Source organism: Malus sylvestris, chromosome 2 (assembly GCF_916048215.2).
Source record: "Malus sylvestris chromosome 2, drMalSylv7.2, whole genome shotgun sequence".
Taxonomy (NCBI): domain Eukaryota; kingdom Viridiplantae; phylum Streptophyta; class Magnoliopsida; order Rosales; family Rosaceae; genus Malus; species Malus sylvestris.
The window spans coordinates 6,863,657-6,888,143 of record NC_062261.1 but is presented as its reverse complement, the minus strand read 5'-3'; the positions used below and the strand labels follow the sequence as shown (position 1 = coordinate 6,888,143).

General features: G+C 37.3%; 2 protein-coding genes across 2 annotated transcripts; one reads left to right on the top strand and one right to left on the bottom strand.

Moving 5' to 3' along the window:
* The first annotated feature begins 10,962 nt into the window (after positions 1-10,962).
* On the top strand, positions 10,963-14,336 carry LOC126607133 (guanine nucleotide-binding protein subunit gamma 3-like). The gene is made up of 5 exons (XM_050274591.1): positions 10,963-11,827; positions 13,017-13,069; positions 13,247-13,291; positions 13,369-13,413; positions 13,782-14,336. Exons 1-5 carry the CDS (start codon positions 11,681-11,683, stop codon positions 14,173-14,175), a joined length of 684 nt encoding a protein of 227 aa, XP_050130548.1. The 5' UTR covers positions 10,963-11,680; the 3' UTR covers positions 14,176-14,336.
* Positions 14,337-14,564: 228 nt separating this feature from the next.
* LOC126607124 (subtilisin-like protease SBT1.8) lies at positions 14,565-17,258 on the bottom strand. Its single transcript, XM_050274578.1, has 2 exons — positions 15,512-17,258; positions 14,565-15,419 (listed from the first exon to the last, which is right to left on the bottom strand). The coding sequence occupies exons 1-2, from the start codon at positions 17,127-17,129 to the stop codon at positions 14,743-14,745; spliced, it is 2,295 nt and encodes a 764-aa protein (XP_050130535.1). The 5' UTR covers positions 17,130-17,258; the 3' UTR covers positions 14,565-14,742.
* Positions 17,259-24,487: the final 7,229 nt, after the last annotated feature.

Sequence of the window (24,487 nt, the reverse complement as noted above, 5' to 3'; positions counted from 1 at the left end):
ATTTTGTCTTTCTCTTTCTATAAAAAATTACTATAAGATGTTGACGTGGCTTAACCGTGACCGTTCAAATAGGAGGGGAGGGAAGGGGAGGAAAAAAAAGATAAGGGGAGAATTTGCAAATTGAAGAGCAGATAGAGGCAGGCCTTGTGTGTCTGCAACGTCAGCAGGAACGATTGTATGCTGACGAGCGTAAGGAAGACACAATTTCTACAGCCCAGATTAAAGGGTCGTTCAGATCCAATGGTTGGCGCGCCTCTTGGGTTTTGATCGAGTGTGGCGTTCCCAACTTCATCCATTTTTAAGATTTTAAGCCCTTGTGTTGGAAATAGCTTAATTGCCTTTTAAAAGTTGTTTTGGATTGTGTTTTATGGTCCATTTCTAATTGGATTGTGTTTTGTGGTCCATTTCTAACCGACAATATAGGAACATAAGCGACATTTTATCAAGAGCATGTGTTACCCAATACAATAACGACGGACAAGTACAAAATGCCATATAGGGAAAATGGCCTACAAGTCCACTGGCCCATATGCCAAACTGAACAGGAAAGCCATCTTTCTAACTCATGTGATCGTTTATTTAAAACCATCACAAAATAGCTCAGTGGTTGAAGATAAATTTTAAGTTTGTATTTCACATGGTACGTCTTGGGTTTGATTTCTGGTGTTAGTGAATTACACGATAGTGATCAGTGGGAGGTTCAAATGTTTTTGTGAGTCTTCCCATAACCCTGAAAAAGTAAACTACCGTAACAAAACCGCCAGCTAGTCCATTTTTTGAAAATTAAAAAAAAAATTAATAATTTCCATGAATTTCGGTGAAGGACAATATGGTCATACTAGCGTACCAATGAACTGCACAAATAGGAAACGTCTATAAAATAGTGAAAAAAATTGTCACAATTCTAATTTGTGTAAGTTCAGCCTTCAGTTATCAAAGAAGATCAATTAGCTCGAATCTCATAAACATGTCTTCACTTTAACGATTTTTCCTCTCTTTCACATTTTTCTCAAACTTTTCTATCTCATGTATATTACTAACAACAGCAAAAAACTTTTATATTTACACTCACATTGTGTTTTATCTAGTGTATATTAACAAAACGTTAAAAGAAAAGACAAATTCTCCACTCATCGAGCTCTCTCTCTCCCATGGCTTTTCCATTGATTTTGATGTAGCTAGAGGTTAGAAGCTACGATTTCAGAGATATTTTACTTTCAATACAATTGCGACTCGTTTTCCACTAGTTCAGTATGAATTTGAGCTGCAAAAGACTTTGTTAGGGCTTTGATTTGTTGAGATTCGAGGTAATTTAGTGTTCTTCAGCGTTGAATCGTTTTTTATGATTGGATTGAATTGTTTCAATCCACATTTTTTTCATTTTTTTGAATTTGTTTTTTATTTTGTTGAAATAAATCCAATCAGTTTTTCAAATAATGAAATAAAAAACAAATTCAGAAAAATGAATAAAAAGCGAATCGAATCAATTCAATACAATCATAAGAAACAATTCGATTCAATAGTCAAGAATACTAAATTTCTCGAATCCCAACAAATCAAAGTCCTAACGGAATCTTCTACAACTCGAAATTAGACTAGATTAGTAGGAACCAGGGGCGGATCCACAGTGGGGTCGTCGGGGTCGCACGACCCCTTGGAAAGCATGGAAACAACCTTGAAGCTCCCATACGCGACCTCTTGGAGCTGGGGTCGTCGGGGTCGGAGTCACACGCCAAGTGTTCGACAAAAATCCTGAACGAAGCTCGGCACTACAGGAAGAGGAAGAAGAAGAAGCAAGCTATTACTATGCCATACGGATATGCTTGAGTTTGCATCCATTGATGACTTCTGCAATACCACATTTGATCCGTCTTTTGTTTCCCTAAGCCGGATGTTGGATGCTATGGCGCTTCTCATTCCTCACCTTAAATGCAATTGTGTGCAGGTGATGAAGAGACCCGGTGTAATTATAAGACCGCTCGAGTTTGAGGAGGTGAATCCTCAAGGAAAAGTAGAGGATCACAAACAGAGTGGAAAGAAACAGAAACAGAAAAAGAGGAATAAGAGTAACAAGAGTAAAAGCGGTAGTGACAGAATTGTGACAAAGGTGAAGACTAAGCTCAAGAGTTGATTAATACAAAACTGTTTTCGGGTTTTTTTTTTTTTCCAGTTCCATTCTTTCCATGGCGTAAGCGTCATCAATTTTCTACGTTTTGGAAGATGAAAGAGTTAGAAGAGAAGACAGATCGAGCGGGGATGCTTAATCTATGCGTGCTGGTAGAAATTCAATTGCCATAATTTTTGTATCTTTTAATTATTTTCTCTTCTCCTGTGTTGCATGCAGTAGTTTGGTAGAAACTGTATCAGCTATGTATTAAAGCCATTTAACTTATCCGACACTGCACCAAACGCCCGACTAATGGAGTTAGTACTATCCGACGACTATTTATCTTATCCGACTGAAATAGTCAGTACAGTCCGAAGTACCAAACGAGGCTAAAAAAAAATTTCGCGCTGCGCGCGCTATGACCCCACAAACATTATTTCCTAGATCCGCCACTGGTAGGAACGAGTTGAAATCGTATTGAAAGTAGAATACCTTTGAAATCGTAGCATCTAACCTCTAGCTCACATCAAAATCGACGGACAAGCCATGAGAGAGAGAGCTCCCGACGAGCTGGAGAATTTGTTTTTTTTTCTATGATTCGTTAATATACACTAGATGAAACACATTGCGAGCGTAAATAGAAAAGATTTTTGTTGTTGTTGGATAATATGTGGAAGATAGAGAAGTTCTAGAGAAATGTGAAAGACAAGCTTTGCCTGTGAGTCAGTGAGGGCATATTTGCCAAACAAGGTGACTGTAAGCGTGCGCACGTGTGGGCTGTTGCACGGGCAACTATAGCAAAGGAAGAAGAAGACGCCAACCATTACAGGCTTACAGCTTTTACACACCACTTGCGCACGTTAGCATCCTCACGGAGGAGAGAGAGAGAGGCAGTAGTGCCTTGGGTTTGTAGCCTGAGAGATGGTGGGCCCGGCCCACTGGACACGTTACCAGTGACCGATCGTTTTGCCGTAGTACTTTGGGAAAGAGCGGGAAATTCATCGGTTTACATTATGTGTCGCCTCAGCGGCGGGACCCACGCGAACGAATGAATTATAAGACACTGTGGTCCACCTCCTTCCACAAACGTGCCCACCCCACCGATGGCGCGTGGCGCTCAGAAACTAGTCCGCAACCGTGCAGAAGCCTGCGTAATTAGTTAGGGACTAGTATATGGGCACACATAAAGCATGTGACAAAATTTTTTATTTTTATTTTTGAAATAGAAGGAGAGAGGAAGAAAGGAAGAGCGGAAGAGAGTGATAGAGAATGTGGGAGTGGGAATTTTTTTTTTTTAATTAGAGATATGTTAGGATTACATGTAGGTAAGACTTTGAAAAAAAAATCAAAATTTGGTTGTGTGAAATTACATTTCTGCTCCATCTTTCTTATTCATATTTTGTTTTAATTAGAGGGTTAAACTAGTAATTTCATATAATTTTGGTTGACAATGAGTGTTTTATTAATTAATAGAGATAATGTTTTGTACGCACCTATTTTTATTAATTTTTTATCATTAATTTTTTTTTAAAATTCATTTGCTCCGACGATCAAAAATCGAGAGATATGTAAAAAGTAAAAATGGGTATTTGTGTTGAATATATCATTGCCAACTCATCTCTGCCAGCTCATCAAAACAGTTGTAAAGGATTGGATGATGTAATAGTTAGTTGGAAGAGTTAATTAGTTCTTTAGTCAGCTATATATAGCTATTGTAAACAAATAGTAAAATTAGTTCTTTGAGTTTAATACAAAAGCTTCATTAATTTCTTTCTCACATTTCTCTTCTCTCTGTGAAACTTCATTTCTTGATTTTATAATTGTTCATCTCTGTTACTTCTCCAATGTAGTTAACAATTTGAATAATACTATTCTTGATTAATCTGATTTGGTAAATTCATTCTCTATTTCACTTAGGCCAATCGATCAAGACATCCCTAGTTCAAATTATCATTCCGCATCACAAACGATAGTCGTTTGAGTTTGGCACATGAAGCGGCGGGTTTGCGAATGGTTGAGTTTGGGTTGGGGGAAGAGGACATTTTTATTGTGTACATATATGTGTTAGTTAACTACAAGTCTACAAGCACGCATCAAACTCACAACATATCTATATCATGATTCTATTTTTGTGAAAGTCAAACGTAAGACAAAATCACTACATCAAAGAACTAATTGGTAATTGGCTTGACAAGTTTGTTTGCTCCGTTTGAGTTTCGAGTAATATTATGGTAGGGTCTTACCAATTTTATGCTTTCATACATAAATTTAAATAGGGTAAATTATACCTTATCATCTTAGATTTGAGGTTTATTGTAACCTCATATAACATCTTTAAAACATTTTACTTTCATACTTCAAGTACTATTTTATTGCAATATAATACATCCGTTACATTTTTCATCTATTGATCCGATAAGAGCTGACGTGGCTGCTAAATTTCTGCCACATGCCAAAAAAAAAAATTATACATTAAGAATATTATAATAATTTATCCTATTGAAAAAAAACATTGAAACCCTCTCCCCCTTACCCACCTTCTCCTCCTCCACTCTCTTCACCTCCACTCCCATCTAAAAAACCCACCCCAACCCCACCTCTCCCATAACCCCCCACCCTACATCTTCTCCAGGTCGTCTTCTCCAGCAACCTTTCTCTTTCACTATGCATCTCCATCTTCCTGAGCTATTCCACCGAAATCACTCAGATCTAGTCGTCAGGGATGACATCTCCGTCACCAAGGACGACTACACGTCGTTAGGTCTATGAGCCTCGCTAGAAAAAGGCGAATCGACACTATTGCCGTGTTAGAGAGATTTGGGAAGACGATGTCGGCATTGTATTTTGAGAATTGGCACGGCTAGCATTTTATAATTTTGAGTGTTGGGTCCGACCAATTTTTTTTAAAAAAAAGGTCGGAACAATCAAATCGAAAGCTTCAACTACAACGGCAGCACCCCCAGAAGCATCACCATCCTCACCGACTTGTAGTGGTCCGAAATAGCGCACACCTGTCAGCACAAATGGTGGGATGGAGATAGAGCTTTGCTGCGAGGGATTTGGAGTTGCTGGGTTTTGATTCAAGGTGTGTGGGAATTGCAAGGATTTGCAAATTGTGTTGGTGGGAAGGAGGGAGGAAAAAAGAGGTTGAAGATGAGGGGTAGGTGAAGAGAGTGGATGAGAGGGAGGTGGTCGGGGGGAATGGGTTTCTGGGTTTTTTTATTTTTTTTATTTTTTATTTTTTATTTTTATAATTTTTTATTTTTTTAATAGGGTAAATTATTATAATATTTTTAAGGGTAAAAGACTGTTTACTACCATCATGTTTCGTGGTTTTCAACATTTAGTACATCAAGTTTTTTTCGTCTCAGATTCATACATAAAGTGTAAATTTTGGAACAGTCTTATACATCCGTTAGTCAAACTGTTAAATCTGCCGTTAATTGTGACGTGGCGCCCATGTGGACAATGACTGGGCACCACGTGTCATCCACGTTTTTTTTTTCTTTTCTTCCTTCTTCTTCTTCCTCTGACTACAACTATTTTTTTCTTCCTCCTTCTCCTTCTTCCTTCCCCTTCTTCTCCTTTTTCCTTCTTTTTCCTTCTCATTCTCCTTCTTCTTCTTCTTCTTCCTCCGAATCTGGGGAAGTTTTTTTTTTTTTTTTTTCTTCTTCTTCCTCCTTCTTCCTCATTCTTCCTTCCTCTTCTTCTTCTTCTTCTTCTTCTTATTCTTTTCGGTTTTTTTTCTTCTTTCTTCTTTCTTCTTCTTCTTCCTTCTTCTTCTTCTTCTTCCTCCGACTACAACTTTTTTTTTTCTTCCTCCTTCTCCTTCTTCCTTCCTCCTTCTTCCTTCCCTTTCTTCTCCTTCTTCCTTCTTCTTCCTTCTTCTTCCTCCAAATCTGGGGAAGATGAAGGTTCTTTTTTGTTTTTTGTTTTTTTTTTGAGGAAGATGAAGAAGAAGGAAGAAGGAGAAGAAGGGGAAGGAAGAAGGAGGAAGGAAGAAGGAGAAGAAGAAGAAAAAAAGAAGTTGCAGTCGGAGGAAGAAGAAGAAGGAAGAAGAAGAAAAAAAAAAGCTTCATCTTCCCCAGATTCGGAGGAAGAAGAAGGAAGAAGAAGAAGGAAGGAGGAAGGAGGAAGAAAGAAAAAAAAAAGTTGCAGTCGGAGGAATAAGAAGAAGAAGAAGAAGGAAGAAGAAGGAAGAAGAAGAAAAAAAAAGAAAAAAAACCGAAAAGAAGAAGAAGAAGAAGAAGAGGAAGGAAGAAAGAGGAAGGAGAAGGAAGAAGGAGGAAGAAGGAGGAAGAAGAAAAATTAAAAAAACTTCCCCAGATTCGGAGGAAGAAGAAGAAGAATGAGAAGGAGAAGGAAGAAGAAGGAAGAAGGAGAAGAAGGGGAACAAATAAGGAGGAAGGAAGAAGGAGAAGGATGAAGAAAAAAAAAGTTGCAGTCGGAGGAAGAAGAAGGAATGAAGAAGGAGAAGGAGGAAGAAAAAAAAAGTTGCAGTCAGAGGAAGAAGAAGAAGGAAGAAGAAGAAAGAAGAAAAGAAAAAATAAATAAAAAAAAAAAGAAAAAAAAAAGGTGGATGAAATATGGCGCTCAGTCATTGTCCACATGAACGCCACGTCACAATTAACGGCAGATTTAACAGTTTGGCTAACAGATGTATGAGATTGTCCCAAAATTTACACTTTAGGTATGAATCTGAGATTAAAAAAACTTGATGTACTAAATGTTGAAAACCACGAAACATGAAGGTAGTAAACAGTATTTTACCCTATTTTTAAGGTATAAATTTTTTTTCTTCCACGTGACGCAAATTTGGCAGCCACGTCAACTCTTAACGGATCAATGGATGAAAAATTTAATGAATGTATTATATTGAAATAAAATAGTACTTGAGGTATGAAAGTGAAATGTTTTGAAGATGTTGTGTAAGGTTGCAATAGATCTCAAACCTGAGGTGGTAAAATGTAATTTATCCATTTAAATATGATACATGTTTACAGTTTAATATATCAAATGCAAAATTAAACTATATGCATTCACAACCACGAGCTGGTGGTCCAGTGATAAATGACGGATTACGGGGCATAACCGTGACTTGGCATTAGTTGTCCCCCTTTTATTAATTAAAAAAAAAAACTATATGTATTCACAAAAGTATCAAGTTACCAACACTTTTTAATTTATTTAGAAGAATCAACTTGATCAACGATTCAGATCAACTATAAATAATAATCAACCTTATATGGACATGTATTAGGATTCAATTATTGGAGCATATACTCCATGACTCAACAAGTTTATATATGCAATTTTTTGAACAAGAAAGTCAAGCTTTGGTACCAAATTGGCAAATTATTGTAAGAGGAGGCATAGGATTTTATATTTTTATTTAAATTTCATATAAATTTATATATTTTTTGTACTTTGTCATATAAACTAAAATTTTAATAAACTTGATGCTTTTTACGAATATATGCTCAATGATCCATTAAGCACGGTTTGTAAAGGTATTTATGGTGGCTAATATTTTTATTTGTAGAGTAATATGTCCAACTGAATGATGTTTTATCCTAATGTATGTTAACTTGTGTGATTTAGAATGTGTCATTTGTTATGGCAGTGTTGAATTGTGTGCTATAGTTTGGTTTTGCAGTGGGTTATGTCGTATTGATACATGGTATGAATGTTTATGACTAAATCTGATTAGTTATGAAAGTATATGACAGGTAAAGACATAAGCACTAATTGAAACAGTAAATCAAATTAACATTCGTAAATGGTATTAAATGATTGACTTTATAGTAAGGTTCTAAAAATCGCTAGGCGCTAGTTGGGCGACGGGCAGGGGCCTAGCGTCTAGGCGGATTTATGTAAATTTATTATATATCTTGTAAATAAGTGTCTATTTACACCTAAAAAAAACTATACTTGTATGGATAATAAAAGAATGATAAAATGCAAAAATTGAAGTAGAAGAATACACAAATTATATACATCCAAAAAGTTCAATATTTAAAAAATAGTAAGCATATAATCATAATGAGGAGGATTTGGATGATAGACTAAATTATTCTTGTTCATGAATCATGATCCTTGTATTGGATTAGACATAGACTAAATTATTTAACCTTGTTGTATCTAGTTTATTTCTTTTCTTTGTATGGATCTCCTCAAAAGTGCTCCAATTCGTTTCACTATTGGATGAACTTGTAGTAAATCCATCATTGGCAAATTAGGTACACCATTTCCATAAGTATACCACCATGAAACAAAAAAAAGAATAAAGCACACAATTAATAAAAATATATATAAAAAAAACCGTCTTGGACCGCCTAGGTGCTGCATAGCTCTCTGCCTAGGTGCCGCCTAGCTTCCAGCCGATTTTTCCAAACTCCATGCCCAAAATTGGGGCGGGGCTCCACCACCCAGCACCTAGGCGGCCGCCTCGGCCGATTTTTACAACATTGCTTTATAGACAAGCATAACAATATACAACCAAAAACTTGTACAAGTGTAGCATATAACAAATCATGAAATTTGTACAAGTGTGTCACGTTACATGACAAACACTAAGTACCCAATGTAGCATTTGTGAAGTTCTCCTATTAGATTTCAACTCGTAATCAAGGTTTTATGCTCATTTCTCGGTAAGCATTGTTCAAGGACTTCTGGCAACTAGCACATTGTGATTTTTTTTTGAATTTTTATATGATCATTTTATACGAATTTTTATAAGGTGTCACGTGACATCTTATGATTCATTTTATACAACTTTTCTCAAGCTCTTTCTGCATAAAAACGACGAGCACCCAGCAACGATCCCATTGCAACTTTCGAAATATTTTCTGATTGTTCTCCTATTGTACATAAAATTTTCAACTTATATTACATTTTATTCAAAATCTGCCCATTAATTAACGAGTCATTGATGAACCAATTCCACCGATGAGAGTAGTTTTATTGTAAGCCATCCAGATCGAATCCAACGGAACAACTTGGTCCGCCCTGTTGTCCTGCAAAGGGTGATCCGCACAAGAGAATTGGCATAATTGAGATTAAATCTCTGATTGCTGAACCTGACAAAAACGACATTGCAGGGAGTAGGAGACAACGCCTTGGGTTTGGGGGGTAGAAATTAAATTATGGGAAGGATCTTGGTGCAAGAATATTACCCCAGTACATGAAAAAGTTCTCAAAAGCGGGACTGAGGGTAAAAGAGGACTATTATCACTGTCATTTTTTTTGTAAGATGCAGTAAAAAGGTTAGCCCCAAAGTTCAAAACCAAAAGGACAACTTGTTTAGACACTCTTGTTGAGAGAATTTTCAATTGAAATGTGGCCCTATCATCGTATATGGGACTAGCTGTATTAGAGAATGTTTAACAAGTACGATGAGCGGTGAATCGGTAGTATGGATTTGGTGGTATGCAGTTGCTCATGATAGTAGCCGCAACGTGAAACGGCGGTGAAAGCGTGGAAGAAGATTGAGCTTTATTTTATTTATTTTCTTCTTATTCAAACCCTGACCAAAACAACATTGTTTTGGCCATTTCTAAAATAGAAAACGTCTCTTTTAAAAGCGACTTTTTATGAGATTGCATATGCCTTTTTCAGCATCTTCTCTATTTCAAACCTATTTCAACAAAAATTACTTACTTCGCTCAAATTTCTCTATCCAACTTCTTTCCTCAATTCCTCAGTGAAAATAACTTGTTAGCTTTTATATTTCTCTCAATATAATTTTTTTTTAATATTCCATGTCAGTTTATATGTCGAAATAGCATTACTCTTAGCATTTAGTCCATGTAGTTTTAATTTTGACAATTGTGAATATGTAGTTTGTTTACTTTTGCAATTATTGAAAAATCAATAGTTTGGTGACTTACGAATGAAACCTAATGTGGCAGCAATGTGCATTGGCAATTTTGACATTTAAAGTGCGTTGATTTTACAAGAAAGCGTCACTTGCGTGGACACAAATCAATAAGAGAAAAGTGAAGATAACACGTGAATAAATAAGAATGTTCATGGTTTTTTACGAATTTGGATTGTCGTTTTAGGTACATGAATACCCAGTATGCATGTATAGCCATGTCAAATATTTCTACTTCAGTTCAACGAAGTTAATGATTGAAAGGAAAACTAATGAAAATGGCTTGAAAACTTTGAGTTTTAATGATAAGGACAAAATAAAGGGTAAAGTGAATAATACCATGATTGACTTTTTAGTGTAAAAATGTGGTTTTTCGTTAAAGTGAACAGTACCGGGTGCTTTTCGTTAAAATTCCCATGATTGAAACTACCAAATTTACAAAAGTAAATTAACTATGCCAAAATTGAAACTTCAAAAACTATATGAAAAACTACTGCTTCACCTAAAAATTAAGATAAAAGTTGATGACGGTACAACTTTCATAACACGAGTACATAGTGTCTTATACTAATACTACAACAATGTGTGTAAATTCCTCTTCCCATAAGGTTAAATTTTTGGCACGAAACATCAGTATAGCAGCTAGGTAAGGGCAAAGGTAAAATTGACATGAGATTTTACCCAGATGGTTAGTTATTCTCAGAGTCAGGGCTGATTTGTCCAAGGGCTCTGATTTGCCCAAACACCTCTGATTTCCCCGCCTTTTCTCTTTCCTACGCAGTGGTCACGTGCGGTCTGAGGTACTTCCCCATCGTGCTTTTCGCTTCTTCCTCTGCAAATCCTGCAACTCACTCATCCCTTCACACTAAAAATAATGCAAATTGGACCAATTTATTTATTTTTAATTTAAAAAAAACCCACAATCATACAAAAAGCTTGAGTTTTTACTTGTTTTTCTATAAATCCAACTCCAAAAATCTCACTCAAAAGCTCTCAACTTTGACAAATGTGTTCGTACAGAGACACTGGCAGTTGCAGGCTTTTTGCACTGCCGTCTTTACTATTACCATTACCATTATTAACTGATTAATTTATTTATTTATTTATTGGGTTAATTAATTAATTATCTCTGCAATTACCAAAACATGCAAACAAAACACAGATTAGATGTGCCTCGAGAAGGAAAACAAAACAAATCAAAACCCAAAAACCCATCTTTTTTGAAAAACATTCATTCACTCGAATCACTCCATTGAGCCCTGTGAGTTGTGAGAATTTTCAATTAATGGCGACCCCTTTTTGTAATTCTAGTTAATATTAATACCCCTTTAATTATTTTTTGATAAAGTTTAAATCTTTACACTCCCCCATTAATCCCCTCTCCTGTTTGCAGAGCATTTATGCACCGTGCAACGTCTCTTTTTATCCCTGTCAGAGCCCCTAATTACTGCTTTCTACCATTTCATTTCTACACCTACCATCATTTGCTTTGCCGTTTCATAAGTGCTTTTCTGCTGAGTGCTTTTGATTGATGAGCTTTTTTTTTTTTTTGGTAATTACCAATAGCTGCAACTGCAGTGCTTCTATCAGCACCAATACTGCTACTGCTTTTCTCTCTGTAATCTCCGCTGTCGTTTTCTTCATTTGGGGTCTGAGTTTTAGGTGATTTAGCAACTGGGATTTGGTTACTATTTGGAATGGCAGCTCCTTCTGGTAGCTCTGCTTCTGTGCCGTCTCTGCCACCGCCACGCCCAAAGTCGCCGCCGCAGTATCCTGATTTGTATGGGAAGCGCAGAGAAACAGCCCGGGTTCAGATGCTCGAGAGGGAGATTGGTTTTCTTGAGGTAACTGTAATTTTTCTTACTTTTTGTTAATTAATTAATTTAAATCTCCTTTGAGTTGAAAAATCAAAACTTTGAGTGCAATTATCATTGGGTTAAGTTCGTAATTAAAAATTTTCAAGTCCTGTTTGTCTTTGTTTTTGTAAATCATTCTTGGATTAAGAATCTAATCTTTTAGTTAATTGGACTGGAAAAAGCTTAACTTTTATTTAATTTCATTAGCTTAATTCTGTGAAAAGTGAAAAGGTGGGACTTCCATTTTTGTGAACAACAAGATCATGATTAAGAAAATCTTCCTTTGAGGCTGTGCTCATAAAGCTAGACAATATGCTGGTTTAACACTTAATTTAAAGTTAATTAACGCGGAAATGATCAGTTCAAGTTATTTTGTGGAGAGTGATCCTGATTTACTACAAACCATTTCAATGTTGTTCCGTTTTAAGGACTAATTAACTCGAAAGTTTCGGAACTCAATGTAGTCGATCCAATGAATAATACTCCTCTGTTTGCTTGGTTTAGTAAGTTTTGGTTAATCATATTATACAGGTGACTCTAATTAACTTCGTTTAGCAGCGCAAACCCCACCGGCGTGGAGGATGAACTCCGTGAACTATTCTTACCGGTTTTGCATAATCTTCAACCGGAGATCAAACTTGAATGAGTGATAGTGAATTAGAATTGGTGGTATTCTGTTTGTCCTGTCACTTCGTACAATCGATAGTGTTGGCAGGTTTTCATTGACTTCATATGGTACCCTGTTTATCTTTTAACATATCAGATAATAATACCAAAGTAGTTTGTCGGACCAATAGATAGGGATGGTCTTTGGGTTCATACGAGATCCGTATGTAACTCGATCGGATTAGATTAACTCGAGGCATTGGAGACATTTAAGATGTTTCCAACTTGAGCTCAAAACGGTTCATCTCTCATCTTTCAATGCTGATGTGGTAGCTTTCAACTGAATAGTTGAATTTTGTGTGGTCGTAAACAACTTGATGTCTATTTGAACCAAAGGTACTTTCGATAATTGAAGTCCTGCTCCAACGGATCCCCAACGGAAATGCGCCTTTAATCAATCATGTCATAGTTTCCAAACAGAAAAGATATTACTTAATGTGTCATTTCTGTTTAATTGATTCTTCGTATTTGGTTTTTGTGGAAGTTAAACAATTACCTTGTTTGTTCGCAGGAGGAACTAAAATCTGTTGAACGGCTTCAACCTGCTTCCAGATGCTGCAAAGAGTGTGTTACTTTATCCATTACCTTTTCTAGCACGTAGTTCTCAAAATTTGAACTATAAGAAGTCAAACTGAAAACCTACTAAATTTGTTTGCTTTAGTCATTTCATGGCGAGGTGGTGATTCTCTTTAAATGTCGTGTTCGTCAATTGACAGTAGATTGAACATTACTATTTTGCAGGGTTGTTGATTTTGTGGTTGCAAACCCAGATCCGTTAATACCTACGTAAGAACAATGTCACAATGTAAAGTTTAGTGCACCTTATGTGTATATGATCATTAGATTTTCTCTCTTTTAAACAGGAATAGAAAGAAACGCAGGTCATGCCGCTTCTGGAAATGGCTATGGTACCATTTTCTCTTCGTCTTAAAGAATTATGTTAGTTTACGAGTTTTGCATTCCAAAGTTTATTTGCTTTTTATAAGATGAAAATCGGTTTATACTGTACAGTGACTGCAATAAGAAAATCTGTGTTGACATTTTAGAAACATTAAAGGATGTTGACTACTAATACTTTGGGTGATCTTGAATTAGTATATGCTGAGCACCGAGCATCCTTCCGTCAATATTGCAAAGACTTCTAACATTTAAGATGCAGTAGAACCTTTTGAGTTTTGTTGTGCTTTACATTAACGTTAATGGACTTCTACATTCGATAGCAGTATTAGAAAAGTTGAATTGTTCCGAATGTGACATAAGCTTGTTTGTGCTACAGCGGAATGCCCTGTTTCAGCTGCTCATGGATTTGCTGTTGCTGCTGCGACGGGTGCTCTCTCCACCTAGAAATGCCACGCTGCTGTGACTGCGGTCTGTGTAACTGTAATCCATGTGCCTGCTGTCCGCTACCAAAGTGGCGATGTTGCTGCTCATGTCCCCGCTCCAAGTGCTGCAAAAATATTTCATGCAGCAGAAATTGTTGCATTTTTCCATCCTGTTCATGTCCCGATTGCTCTTGCGCAAACTGTTGCATTTTCCCGTCCTGTTCATGTCCCGATTGCTCCTGCGCAAATTGTTGCAAATGGAAATGCTCTTGCCCTAAATGTCCGAAGGTACGACCGTGTTGCTGTTGTAGAATAACCTGTTGCAACCCTTGTAGTATATGTTTTTAGTATTTATGCCATCACTGTGGAAGCTTTGTTTTTGCTTTTTAGTCTAAATTATGCAAATATTATGTGAGGTGAGCTATGAAGAAACAGTTATGTATGAGAAACTCTCGACCTAAATGATCGACAATGGTTTTCAATACAAAAATTTGTACCTTTGTACGCAAGGTAGGTCTTATGTATGTGAAACTCTCGAGCTACATGATTGACTAGCGTCAAATCCGATAACAGTCAAGATTTCCGTAGCGGGCGGGGAAACTTATGAGTCAAACTCAAGCAGTCTGATTCCTATATATGAGAATTAAACTCGCATGAACTACCGTGGAAGGTCTTTTTAACTTGCTTACGCGTCGGTGATCTCTAAACAAAATGGATTGATGCAATTTGGAACAAGATTATATATGCAAGCAAACTCCACTATGCAAATTAAACATCGGTAAGTCATATTTTGATTCTATTACATTAGTTTTCGCCGGTAAACGAATTTCCAGCAGTTCACTTATGAACTCCCACCCAAATTCAACCCAAAACCAAAAGCACTTTCTGGCCCAACAGCAGAAAAAACCGGAATTCTTAGTCTATCAACTGCGTCCATGCAAAAGTAACCGGGCTTTTGACTTGGTGTTGTGGGTTTGCCCACACAATTGACCCAAACTCCGACCTTGCTGTTTTATCTGCACCCGGCAAAGCCACAAATGTGACCGTGTACTTCTGCTTCTCTCCTACATTGTTGAACACGAGCCTTGTGGGCTTCACGATGGTCCTCACCGTTGAAGGACTGGTCACGGAGGCTCTGTATACAGAGCCGGCTGCGCCGACATTCGTCAATTCCCGGGTGTACCTCACAACCCTTTTGTTTTTGCTCCCGAACACGATTGAGAAGGAAGGGTAGTTGAGCTGGCCGGGGTCCGAATACTTTCTCGCACAAGTAACATTGGGCCTCTTGACAATGGCTTGGACATGCTCATTGGTGTACTCCAATGAGCACAAAAATGCAATGTAGTCCTCGGCGGTGGTGTCGTAAACCAGGCCCGGGGAGAGCGCCTTCGAGGGGTCGACATGGCCGGAGCCGTGCGCCCACGGGTTAGAAAGCGTGCCGTCGGCCGCGTCTCGGAGAGGGGAGTTGGTGTTGTCATGGGTGTAAGCTGTGGTCATTAGGGCAGATTTCACAGCGCTTGGGCTCCATTCTGGATGGGCCGCCTTGAGCAGTGCGGCAAGCCCACTAATGTGTGGGCATGACATTGATGTACCTGCAACAAAATCACAGAGGTCGAGTCAACTTCAAATAGGTCAACATCGTCAACGGTCATGATCAAATCACTGTTAACAAACTAGCCGTTACCTGACATGATGTTGAACTGGCTCTTCCTCTTGTCCTCCTCAAGCCCGGTGGGCCCGATCGCCTCCGACCACGCTGCCAAAATGTTGACACCCGGACCAATCACGTCCGGCTTCAAGATCTGGGGGTTCACAGTATTGGGCCCCCGTGAACTAAACGCCGCCACGACCGGTGACGGCCGTACATTCAACACGGTCCCGCCGAAGGTAATAACAGCCGTAGGATTGGGATCGTGCTGAGCGTATGCCCTGATTTGATCACCGACTTTTCTTCCGACGGCGACAGCTGGTAGCAAGTGACTGTCAGCCACCAACTCCTCACCGCTGGCGGCGGTGTTGGCGATTATCATCCCAATCCCACCAGCTGCGCGCACGACGCCACCTTTCTCGACACGTGCGTTGACGCCTCGGTCGCACATCACCACTTTCCCACGCACCAAATCCGGGTTGAGCGAACCGGGTAGGCACAAGTTACTAGAGCCGTTGGACCCCTTATTGTAAACCAACTGGACCGGTTTGTTTCCCATTCCGGTGCCGCTGTAAAGAGAGACGCCGGTGAACCGGAGTTTGTTTCCTAGTAAAGCGTAAGCAGGGAAATCCCGATCCAAGGTTCCGGCTCCAACGGTCATGATCCATGGGGCTGTGTTGGCCAACGAGGCCTCAGTGGGTCCACTGTTCCCGGCCGAGCATGAGACGAAAATACCCCTCTCCATAGCCGTGAACGCGCCAATCGCGATCGTGTCGCGGTAGTAAGGAGCGGAGCCACCGCCTAGAGAGAGCGACAAGACGTCGACGCCGTCGATGATGGCGCGATCCATTCCCGCGATAATGTCCGAACCGAAACATCCGGTGCTCCAGCAGACCTTGTAGGCGGCGACGCGCGCGTGAGGAGCCATTCCGCGAGCCGTTCCGCTCGCGTATCCGAGGAGGCTGGCGTTGGCCACGAGGGACCCGGCGGCGGTGCTGGAGGTGTGGGTGCCGTGACCGTCTATGTCGCGAGGGGACACGACTTCCTTCGGCTTTCTCAAGTTGCTTCCGCCGGAGGCCATTTGATAGCCTTTGGAGAAGCTCCGAGCTCCGATTAACTTCTTGTTGCAGAGAGTAGCAGCAAAATCGGGGGCAGATTCGCACTGGCCGCGCCACTTGGTCGGGATCTCGGGCATTCCGGTATCGTCGAAGCTCTTGGACTCGGGCCAGACCCCTGTGTCGAGAACTCCGATGATAACGTCATTGGATGCCTGGTTCAAATCCTGGGTCGAGTGACCCGCCCAGAGTCCCGATTCGGTATCAAGACCCAGGAACTCGGGGGTACGAGTGGTGTGGAGGTTGTAAACCGTGTCTTCGTAGACGCCAATGACAGAGTCGGACTGGCGGAGCAGCTCGGCCTGGTCCGGATCTAAGGAGGCGGCGAAGCCGTGGTAGGCGTCGGTGTAGGTGTAAAGGAGGGAATCTGAGTCGGAGGAGAGGGACTGGAGGCTGGCGGAGTACCAGTCATGGTGGGTCGCGTAGGATTCCGGCTTGGAGTGTTGGTTCATGTGCACAATGTAAGTCTGCTTCGCCATGGCTGAGAGACATGGAAGAAGAAGGAGCAGAGCTCCGAACCAGAAGGCCTCGGAGGCCATGGCTAAAAAGCTTGAGCTGGGTAGATTTAGTATATCCAAATGTGGAAGATGAAGAGAGAGTGAGAGAGTACAGTCGCTCTGGAGCCGCGACTGCCTGAAAGGAATAGTGGAGGGTAGAAGGAGAAAGAGACCGATGTCGGGCTTATAAGCATGCGGGGATCTCGAATGCGACATTCATTTGGGTTTAATTACTCCGATGCCATTTCCCTACAGTAATAATCAAAATTTTGTTTTGGTTAATATTCAATTTTTAGTTTAATAGTTAATTAGGATTAGTAATTTAGTATCATCAAAATAAGCTCTGGTTTGGTACTGAGGTGATTCTGAAAAAAATGGCTATAAAAAAAAGCCTTTTTTTTCACAGTTTTGGATAAAAAAAAAAGCCAAAAACATTCAGCTTCAACTTTTTTTGACAATTTTGGATGAAAAAAAAGCCAAAAACACAAAGCTGCAAAACCCAGCTTTGAAAAACCAGTTTTTTTTCACATCTGTTTTACATAAAAGTTTATCAAACACTATAATACTGTTTTTTTTTTTCAAAACCACTTTTACAAAAAAGTTTACCAAACATTCTGCTGCTTTATTTCACAACTACTTATTCTCACAGCACAGCAGAAGTAATTTTTTTCAAAGTACAGCAACACCAAACCAGCCCTAAAGCTGGATTCTATGTGATTAAGGTGAGGTTTGGTATTTGTTAATTATATTTGCGTTGAAATTCAGTGTTTTATATGGTTTTTTTTATTAGCACCCCAAACAATGTTGAATACACCATACACTTTAAATAACTTATAAGTTCTAATATGCAATGATAATTTTGATCTAATTAAACATACAAATGGAACACCGTCAGAAAATGGAAGACATGGCCAACCACCACCGGTTAACACCACCCTATCTGGATGGAAATGAACAAAGCTTCCCATTTGGGGATTAAGGTCACTTGACCATCTCGTATTGCTCTGAACCCCGTAGGTGTTTGTCATAGCAATAGAAGCAAAGGAAAGTGGGATGGTGAAACAATCCATTACGTGGGTAAAGCCCATATGGATCAGGATTATTTTATGCATAATGTCCAGAAAAGTATGAAAGCGACGGTTGCTCGTATTGCCTGGGAAAGGGACGAGGAGCTCCACTGTGCATGTGAAACCCAAGATGATCGCCATATCTAGGATAATTGTTTGAAATATGCACAAAACAATGTGGATTGTCTATACAAAATGTGGAGTTTATGTTTAGAGTATAGTGTGTGATGATATTATTGGAAGTAATGTGAGGTGTATTAAGATAAATTTTAATTAAAAAAGCAAATATGGGATGTATTAGTATGTTGGGTGTATTCAACAATATATTGGATGTTAATAAAACAACCCGTTTTATATTTCTAATCCTAGGCATGTTCATGGAACTTTCTTTATAGTATTCACTTTATAATTAGATATTAATTTCAATCTTTACCTTGGTTTCTACCAATAAAAAGAAAGATGGTGGAAAGACTGTATTTTGTAAACAATCAGATCTCTGTATAAAAATAGGGGCCTGATCCATGGCATCGTTTTCTTTACACAAATTTTTACACATGTTTTTATGGGTCTATTTTATAGTATATTTCAACAAGTCTGAAATTATATAATCGTTAGATTAATTGTTTAGGGTTTTATGTAGAATTGTACACATCCATTTTGTTGCCTATAAATAATGCCTAAGTGGTCTTGGATTTGTAATTTTTTTACAAAAATGATCTATGAATGATAATATAAAAGATAAACAATTCAGATTATTAAAATATATTACCGATTGGACCTCAGAAAAATGTATGTAAAAAATTGAGTAAAAAAGTAATATCACAAATCCGTCTCTTGTTCAATAAAAAGAGGATTAAATAGATTAAAACGAAATGCAATTATTGTAAAAGCATTCACGGGCGTGTTGTAGATCTTTCACTTTAGCGAAAGGAACAAAATTGTTTGACTATAGGGTTAATTTGTCTATGGATCAAATTGACGCATGAGGACACTACGGATGAGAGCTGGAAGCCGGTCACTTGGTAGGGTCCATGCTCAAGCATCAATTGTTTTCTTAATTTTAAAGGAACTTTAACGAAAAGTTTTTAGTATTGTTTACTTCAACGAAAAATCATATTTTTATACTAAAAAATCAATCATGGTACTATTTACTTTATCATTTATTTTGTCATTATCGTTAAAACTTAAAGTTTTCAAATCATTTTCATTAGTTTTTCTTAATTTTAATTACTAACAACTTATGAATAATGTTGTCAAGTTCAACCGCGTGAGGGCTTTTTCTCTGTGTGAGAGTTTTTTTAATTGTGTGTGAGTGTTTTCTTTCCTAGTTTTTAGTGTCAGAACCAAAATTTTGTCACTTTGGAGGCGTAAAAGAGAAACTCTTTGATTTTGTTTACATTACTTTAATTTATCATTACAAGGTGGCCTAGTAGTTGATGATGAATTTCAGACACATATTTCATACAGCATGTCCTGGGTTCAATTCTTTGCGTTAGTGAATCGCATGAGGTGACCAAAAGAGGCTAAAAAAAGAAACTCTTTGATTTTGTTTACAATGGAGGCGTAAAAGAGAAACTCTTTGATTTTGTTTTTTTGTTTTTTTTTTTTTTTTTTGGCAAACACTCTTTGATTTTGTTTACACTACTTTAATTTACCATCACGGATGATCCAATGGTTGATGCCGAATTTCGTGCTTGTATTTGACACAGCATGTTCTAGGTTCAATTTCTAGAGCTAATGAATCGCACGAGGTGGCCAAAGAATGCTGAAATGTTTTTGTAAATTTTTCTGACTATCGAAAAGATGATCTGCTATAACGAAAGTATCAACTGATCTCTTTTTCAAAATAAGAAGAGAACTCCGAGACCAAAAATAAAAAAACAGTTGTCCACAAACAATTGTACGAGAATCGAGTGATATGGAGTGCAGATCTGCTTAAGCCCGCAAAGCCTCCGCTCACCCTCACTCTCCGCCTGCATCCTCGCTTCAACATCTGTCCTCCCATTTGACAGCAATTTACAGAATTAACTCAGTGATATGATATTTCCTATTGAATAATGTCGGCATTGAGCAAGGTTTTCAACAAGATCAATAAACGAATAGGTTTTTTAATTTCTTCTTAATTAGATTGCTTAATTAAGAGTTTACCCATCGATGAGTCATCAAAAATGTCTAAGCAGTAAAACAAAGCAAAAGACAAGGGTAAAGTCGTAATTTCGGGTGGCACGAGGTTCGAGAAATTGAGTCATGCAAAATAATTTTGTCGTTTATTTGACTAATGGAGATAGGAAAAGACTAAAAAGCACAGCAGCGTTCAACAGTGGCAAAGGAAAAGTAACGGCTACATTTTTTGGTTGTCTTATTCGCCCTTTTTTTGACCGGGAATGGGTTTCCCAGCCATTCTCAACTTCAAATGGGAAACGTAAGTGTGAAGGGTGGTTGGATCTCTCAATTTTCATTATAATACGTGGCAGTTAGGCTTCCATGTTCTTTGATCAAAGGTAACCTTTGATCTTCTCTTGGGGGAGCAGAATTCTCTCGTATATTATTTTTTGTCTTATCGTTTTTATAAAAAAATTAATATAAGATATCGACGTGGTTTAATCATAATTATTTAAGTAGGAGGGGAGGGAATCATTATACTATGGTCTAGTGATATTTATCTTCACTTGTAAGGGAGATCTTATGTTCGATTCTTGCCAAAGATGAATTTGAACTGATTTATTGGTAGCTCATTGTGAGATTAAGCCCACCTCTTCCCCTTTAGTGTAGATAATATTGTTTGTTTGGAAAAAAAAAAGTTGGAGGGGAGGGAAAGGAAGATAGATTAGGAAGACAAAGAATCCTCGTTCTTATGCACATCCTCAACCGGTTATCTTTTTAGGGTTGATGCATGGGATGTGTTATGATTGGTAGGTTTGAGACTCGCTATTTCGCTTATCAAATTAACTAGTCGATTATATCTAAGCATCTCTTAATAATCATGACATAATTAGGTATGGCATATAATTATCTCGTTTAATTTATTACGAGTGTGATCTAGTTATATTCAGACATCGACATACGTGTCCAAGCAGACGTCTTGGCTATCTTTGCTTAACATGTGGATGTTTCCCACATGTAAGTGAGAGGGTAATCTCGTCAAACACACCCTTGCCCGTTCACAGGTAATTACTTTGTAGGGAACCGGATCCCTTCCTAAGCTTAGGAGGCTGAGCCTCCTGAGCAAAGGATCCGGACCATTGAAATTTAATCCAACGGCTATAAACAAGGGACCCATCTAAAAGTTATAATAATTACAGTTGTTGGATCAAATTTCAACGGCTTGTGTAATTTGCTCAGGAGGGGATCTGGTTCCCCCTTATAGGGCGGTGAAATTTGATTACCACACTTACCTTAGTGTTTCTTAGGATAGAAAGAGAGTCTAATTGACAATGTTAGAATGAGAATATTTCTACATTGTGCTTGATGTTAGAAACACACGGTTTCAAGATGTAGGTTTGTATTCAAGTAAAGCAGGTAAGTAGATGCATGTTTCTATCACGTATGTACATCAAAATGGAAACGTTGAAAAACAACCGTGCTTGTTCCAACTTGCAATTATTCGAATAGCCACGATCAAGCCAAGCGAAAGTTGACTTCTTTATAAAAAAAATAAAGACAAGAAAAAAAGAAGAAAAAAAAAGAGAGAGATGATGAGAGTGAAGAGGAGGAGAACTGACAGAAATAGAATCTTATCCACATACAAAATAAAGTGTGAACACATGACTGCCTCACTGTCATACTTTCGAGAAAGAGAGATTTTTTTAAAGAATATTTTGGATACGATCTTTAATTCTTAACATTCTTTGATTAAAATCTTAATGATATTTAAAGTTTGATCAAAGTTCCTTGACTTTGTACACCTCATTATATTACAATATATATTTATAGTTTTATAGTTTTGACATTAATTGTTTGATATTTTATGAGATTTATAATTCTATAAATTTAAAATTCCTTATTATAATACTATTAGAAATGGTTACAATAAAAAAATTCAAACATTTTGATTGAATAAATGGATAAAAACTGGGGAACTTTAACGAAAAGTTTCCGGTACTGTTCACTTTAACGAAAAACCACATATTTACACTAAAAAGTCAATCCTGGTACTATTCACTTTACCTTTTATTTTGTGCTTATCGTTAAAACTCAAAGTTTTCAAACCCTTTTCATTAGTTTTCCTTAAAAACTATGTAAAAATAAGATATATAAATGGAAAAAGAATGTATCCATAGTGTTAAAAAAATTGTTACATTTTACAAAAAAAATTGGTACATTTCACAGATAACAAAGTGGTACATATTAATAAAGAAGAATGGGTACATTATAAATAAATTAGGGTATGGATAAAAGATTAAAAAATTATGAGTACAAATGTATTTTAAAAAAATATAGGCGCTAAAAGAAATTAATACATGTGTACAAAATAAAACTAAAAAGAAAATACTACAAATTTAAAAAAATGTTGCAAATTAGAATTGGGTACAAACTAAAAATATAAATATATGATACAAAGTTTAGGCATAAAACATAAATATACCATATGTAATTTTTTTTATAATTGATTAAATATACAATGTCACGTAAATGTATACACATGGGTACAAACACAAATAAAACTTTAAAAAATATGGGCAAAAAAAGAAATTAATATATCGGTACAAATTAAAAATGAAAAAAAAATTGGTACAAATTAAAAATAGGTACAAACTAAAAATATAAATATATGATAAAAAATTTAGCCATAAATATAAATATACTAATTGTAACATTTTTCACACTAAAAGAATATATTTAAAAATAAAAATATTTTATTATTCAAATAATTAATGATGTTATTAATATCCAAGGATCTTGATCAAAAATTAAAAATGAATAGGATTTTAATTAATGGAGTAGCAAAAAGAAGAATGTGAACCGAATACTCAGAACACAAGGCGAGACATTATCTGTAATTAAACAAGTTGTGAGATACTTATTTGAAAAATTAAACAACTTAAAATATAAAACATTCCTCTAACTTATAAAGTGACACGTAATGTATCATCGGACCCTATAAAAGATCTCCCGCAGATGGCGCTAATAGAAGGATCCCCAACGTGAAAAGTGCATAAATTACGCACGCCCGCGCTGCTTTTCAGCAGTTTTCTCTCACTCTTTTCGCTTCCCAATTATCATACTATCCTCCACGCGCCCTCTTTTCGTTCCCAATTATGTCGCCGACTTGATCTTTCATCATCTCCTTTGAGTCCAAGAAACAACCTCAACATCAATACACCATCATCTTTTCCTTTCATTACTATCATATGCATGTGCCTAGTTTAATTATTTTACCTAATTTGTGTCACACTTTTGATAATTCTTTCGATTATATTGGTAACCCCTCCATGCCTAAGACTATTTGAAACATTTTTTCAAGCATCTTGTACGTGACATCCATGCTCGTCGACAATATCAGAGAAACGTTGGAGAACTTTATATCTAACAATAGTCGAAGTGAGGGCAATTGCATATACAGAAGTTGGTAGCATTTGAATCATACAAAAATTAAGTAAATGGTCTAAATTAAGTTAAGGGGTCTTTTTTCCTATGCACTGATGCATAGTAAGGATTCACTTATATCCTTAACCGCATATTCAATTATTGAGTAAACTGCCGATTTGCCATCTGAACTGTTATCTAACTTTCGATTTTATCATGAACTTTTCAATTGGAAAATTAAGGACTTAAACTAATTTTTTTGCCGATTTGCCCCTGATGTTAATTTTTCATTCATTCCATCCAAATTTCTGTTAAATGGAAGCATGTGCACAACATGTGTGGGTCGTTCGGTCGTTTCATTATTTAAAATAATTGAAAACCTTATATTTCTATAATATAAACCTATGCAAATATGTGTGATTCTATAGCTTTTGTGTTTGAATGTATAGTGAAGTAACGTTTTTGTTCACAAATGAGAGTTACGTGGTTTGCACATGATAAGAGTTAACGTTAATTTGGATAAAATCTATTAAAAACTAACGGTAGGGGGGAAATCGGCCCAAAAAATTAGTTTAAGTCCTTAATTTTCCAATTAAAAAGTTCAGGGGGGAAATCGAAAGTTGGGTGATAGTTCAGGGGGTAAATCGGCAGTTTACTCTTCAATTATTCATTGATCTAGTGCAATATATATATCGGAGTGCTGTATCTCAACAGAATTGGCAGCTTGGAATAATATGAGTATAGGTAGGTACAGCCCGCCACTTTATATGTTATGTAACTTATGTTCTGTTAATCGTTTCCAGATCT